At 38.9% G+C, this 4,494-nt stretch overlaps 1 protein-coding gene across 1 annotated transcript; it reads left to right on the forward strand.

The window, feature by feature from the left end:
- Positions 1–1,022: 1,022 nt before the first annotated feature.
- LOC147890446 (uncharacterized) lies at positions 1,023–3,061 on the forward strand. The gene is made up of 2 exons (XM_087390168.1): positions 1,023–1,093; positions 2,544–3,061. The coding sequence occupies exons 1-2, from the start codon at positions 1,028–1,030 to the stop codon at positions 2,802–2,804; spliced, it is 327 nt and encodes a 108-aa protein (XP_087246294.1). The 5' UTR covers positions 1,023–1,027; the 3' UTR covers positions 2,805–3,061.
- Positions 3,062–4,494: the final 1,433 nt, after the last annotated feature.

The following is a 4,494-nucleotide window of genomic DNA, read 5'->3' on the forward strand; positions in this document are numbered from 1 at the left end:
TCAAGCACGTCTATAGTTGCTTTGTGTTGTTGTGCTAGCTTCTCGATTGTGTGCTCATTTTATTTGCAAGTAAGGAAAACAACCTTGCTTACAGCTTATGCTAGGAAAACAACTGTGCTTACGGCTTCTCCTCCATCATTCATAGTCGTCAGCAAAAGAGAGGTTCTAGTATACATTACAGCGAATAAAGCTCCATATGCAATTCATTTTTTGTAAATCCTCCCAGATGAGCGTCTCCCCATGCTTTTTGGACTCAGATATCACCATTTGTTTTGCAAAAGTGTGGACTCAATCATTAATTATATGAGAAGATGTGTTTATGTGAGAAGACCTTTGAGCTCAATGGACTGCCCCGCATCATCTCTGTCTTCTTTTGAGATATCTACTCCTTGAGCATCTTAACTAAGCCTAAGCGTATTATATGTGCTTTATAATATCCAACCCATACATTAAGTATACGTCTTAGCAGTTTGGAAACATTAAGAAGGGATTGGAATGGCAAAATAATGACTTAATTGTTGAACTTTTCTAGATATAAAACACTGTGCTAGTTCTAAAGCAAAGACTACCGGCTTTTGCTTGATGTTGGTAGCACTTCACCTTGAAATGGAAAGATATTTAGTGATCACACTCTTTTGTTAAGCCTTCCTTCACGAAGTGATAGTAATAACGTCCTCTCAAACTTTGTGGAGACACAGTTGTAGTATGCACTTTGTAGAGAAGAGTGGAGCAAGAGTGAATGGACGAGCTTGTAGTTGTCATTTCTTTTTTGGTGAAGTGCTTATCTGATGCTTTAATGTTTCAATTATCTATCTCAAGTAAGCCTAGAGGTCCTTTGTGCAGAATCTTGTTCGCATTCACCATGGCTTCCCTTGCATCGGCTCTTCTTGTGACCAACGTGCATGTGCCCATTAAAAGGTCACTAAATAAGGGCAAGCGGCCCATTGAAGAGGTTGCAGAGAAAATTATTGAACCCGCCACTAAATCAAGACGAGACAAAGCTGCACAGGGTTCTTTATCAAAGGCCATGGCTTCCCCATCCGAGCCAATGTTGCCTCATGCCCCATACAAAATAGGTCGTTCGACAAACAAGGTAGGTTTGAATTTTGTTGTGGTTTAAAACACATGGATAAGCAAAAGTTCAAGTATGGATTCATTGTAACAATGTAATTTCATTTTTGAATTGAAAATTCAATTTGTATGCATCATTGTCTTCATGCTTTCTTATGCATATGCACTTATACATATGTACATCTATAGTTATATATATGAATACCTACATATGTGTTCATATGTATATCTATACATATGTACGTACATAGCTATACAATCACATATAATATAAATATTTCAAAAATGTTTTGTATATGTGTAATGGAACATGTATGTTTTGTATAACTATATGTCTCTATTCTCTTGTAGAGTATATTCATATCTACATATGTGCCTATATTCCTATATATTCTTACATTTGTATCCTTACACATATGCACTTGTCTACGTTCATATGTATAATTACATATGAGGCAGTAGGATATGTGCTTATGCATGTTTTTTAAAGTACACACATTGGAATACACACACATACACTTGCATGATTGCACGTACTGGTTGCTTTAGGATGAAGAGCGCATGGGTGCAAGGGGGGATGAGAGGGGGTGGGGGATCCACGATTCATGAGTCCCTTTACAAGGTAATTGATATTGTACTAGCTCTAGGTGCTCACTCTTACTGCATTGTCTTCTTCTCTATTATGTGTAAATATATGTCTTTTTTATTATTCATTTTCAGTCTTCTTCTTTTTGCTTGTAGCCAACTATGATAAGGACACCCATCTTCGAGTGGCACCGGAGTGGGTGAAATCATTTTATCTTATGTTGGTGCATGTCTTCCCCTTCCCTTGTTGAGTTGAGAGATTTGACCCACTCTCCATTGGGACTACATTGCCACAAGAGAGTACCGATAATGGAAGTACATTGCCACAAGAGACTACCAATATTGGAAGTACACATGCTACTATCCCTCGGGGAAATAGGTGAGGTACGCGACTTACACCCTCCTAAGCTGACCTCTTGCCCAAAGGATATCGAGACGTACATGCATGGGAGGAAGCCCAATGTATCGCCTTCGAGAGCATTGCATTACGGACTTGAGCATGTGTCAACCGTGCATAGCTCGGGTGATTAGGAGAAGATCCTTTATGTGTGATACATGAATATGCACTTCCACTTTGGAGACACCCTATGTGGCCCCAAGATTTAGCAAGTTTTAATGAATAATATACTTTTTGGTTCCTTTCCATACAAAGAAAGGTTTTGAATGTATACCTCCACATGTGCACTTAAGAGTATCTATCATTTGATGTTCTTATTTAGCTTTTGTTTTGATGTTCTTATTCAGCATTTGTTAATGTTCTTATTTAGCTTTTGTTTTGATATTCTTATTTAGTTTTTGTTTTGATGTTCTTATTTAGCTTTTGTTAATGTTTGTCAAGTCTTTGCGAGTTTGTTATTAATTAGTATTTAATCCTTATGTTTATGCAGGTCATTCTCAAAACAAAGGAGTTCAAGATGCATCGGGATGCCTTGATAGGGAAGAAGTGGTATACGTGTTTGCTTCGAAATTGCTCCATGAAGGGTATTGAGATTTGTGATCGGCGGCCATTTGATAATCATAGGGCAAAAGAGCATACATTAGCTCCCATGCCAGAGCTCCCAAGGGGACTTATCCCTAAGGGTGGACGTGTTCTAGGACATGTAGTCGATCGTAGACATCAGCAACACTCCATACTTCACTCGAGATGAGGGGCTTAGTTATAAAAATGCTCGGCACCAAGCACGACATAGAGCTAGGGTGGCAGCAACATCTGCATGGGAGGATCTTATTCATAAGCATGGTTTGCAGAGATACTCTTGGATATTATGAAGAGTGGAGGACATGATGAGAAAGTGGGATGCACACAAAGAGGCAAGAATGGTAAAGATTGGGGAGCGAGTGGAGATGAAGAAAGATGAAATGAATCGCCTCCCAAAAGATAAAGATGTCTGCATTTATGAGAAGGATACCTCTAAAGATGCCATGACTTATGCAAACTATCGAGTCAATGCGTTATTTCAATTGATGTAACAAGATTTATAATTTGTCTATTTGTTGCAAATTATCTTGATGCGTTATTTCAATTGATGTAACTAGATTTATTTATATTTTTCCCCAATGTTGATCATCTCTTCTCATACAACTACTAGGCTCTAATTCAAGTCATCTTTTCAATGTTTGGATGTGTTGGTCCCAAACTTGTCGAGGTGTAAAACCCCTAGCTAGCTATTTGAAGACCCAATCCTTCATTTGACGAGATAACCAAGGGGTGTAGTCAGGATTGGATCTAGGACTTTCACCTTGATACTGTACTCCATGAGTGATTTCACCTTTTTTATCTACATGCTACATTTCCACGTATGTGATGGATGCAATGTGGGGAAAATGAAATAAGTGTCGTACTATGAAATGGCACCTGCACCCAAGAAAGTGGTCACCACTAGAGGCCAGTGGACGACTTCCTTTCCTTGACTTAGGAAGGTTCTCCATGTCTAAGGCTGGGTGAGAGATTTCTCGCTTGTCCTCGGGCCCAAACACACACCAATACCTAAAGATCACATGTATGATAATGGGAGAAAATAAGGACCTCTAAAGCATTCGCAAGTAATATGTAGGAATTAAGATGCAAAGGGTCGTACAAATTTTGACATACGTGATCTTTGTTGTCCAAGTCTTCTCTGAAGTTCAGTGTGAGTGTTTGCCATTGTTGTTGCGCTTGCTTGAGTAGATCTTGAACTCAGTAAGAGCATCAACTCTATTGGCCTCACCTTGAAGGAAGTCATCGACCCTTTCAATAAAAATAAAGGCTTTTCTTGTGGCATTATACATGTTTTGTGGATCCAATATAGGATACCATTGCAAATGCGAGGAGTCAAACATGCCTGGGTTTGGATTTTGAGCAATTGGCTTTAGGGGCCTCCTCTTTGAATAAGAATAAAAATGACACGTATAAGAATAAGTTTTTTAGTATGGAAAGGCAGTTAATCCAACCACAAAAATTATCAGCACAAATAGCAACTAAGATCCCCTTTACATAATCTTCTAAACCATAATCTCAACCAACATATGCACAAACAAAAAAACAAATTATCCAGAACACACATACACATGCACGCGCAAGCGTGCACACACATACACATGCATGCGCAAGTGTGCACAGACATACATGTGTGTGTGTGTGCATGAGCCAACATATGCAAACAAAGAGCAATTTAATTCCCTACCTCGTGTGTTGAATGGTCCATTCTGTATGGGGAGAAGAAATTGCACTAGCTTTGCTTGAGATGCAGCGGCCTTAGAGTGAATGGTCTCGGAAGCTAGGAGCAATTATCATCGCAAACATGGACCAATCGCATAGTAGATCACCTTAATATTTTTAATTAAAAAAAAGATCGTAAT

The sequence above is a fragment of the Dipteris shenzhenensis genome, chromosome 19 (genome assembly GCF_047967505.1).
Source record: "Dipteris shenzhenensis isolate YYH24624 ecotype China chromosome 19, Dip_SZ_1.0, whole genome shotgun sequence".
In the NCBI taxonomy this organism is placed as follows: domain Eukaryota; kingdom Viridiplantae; phylum Streptophyta; class Polypodiopsida; order Gleicheniales; family Dipteridaceae; genus Dipteris; species Dipteris shenzhenensis.

Bases quoted from the DNA above. Each gene is read 5' to 3' on its own strand.
- LOC147890446 (XM_087390168.1), top strand. From the start codon at position 1,028: ATGGCTTCCCCATCCGAGCCAATGTTGCCTCATGCCCCATACAAAATA. The intron at 1,094-2,543 runs GTAGGTTTGAAT...ATGTTTATGCAG, and splicing joins TAGGTCGTTCGACAAACAAG to GTCATTCTCAAAACAAAGGA.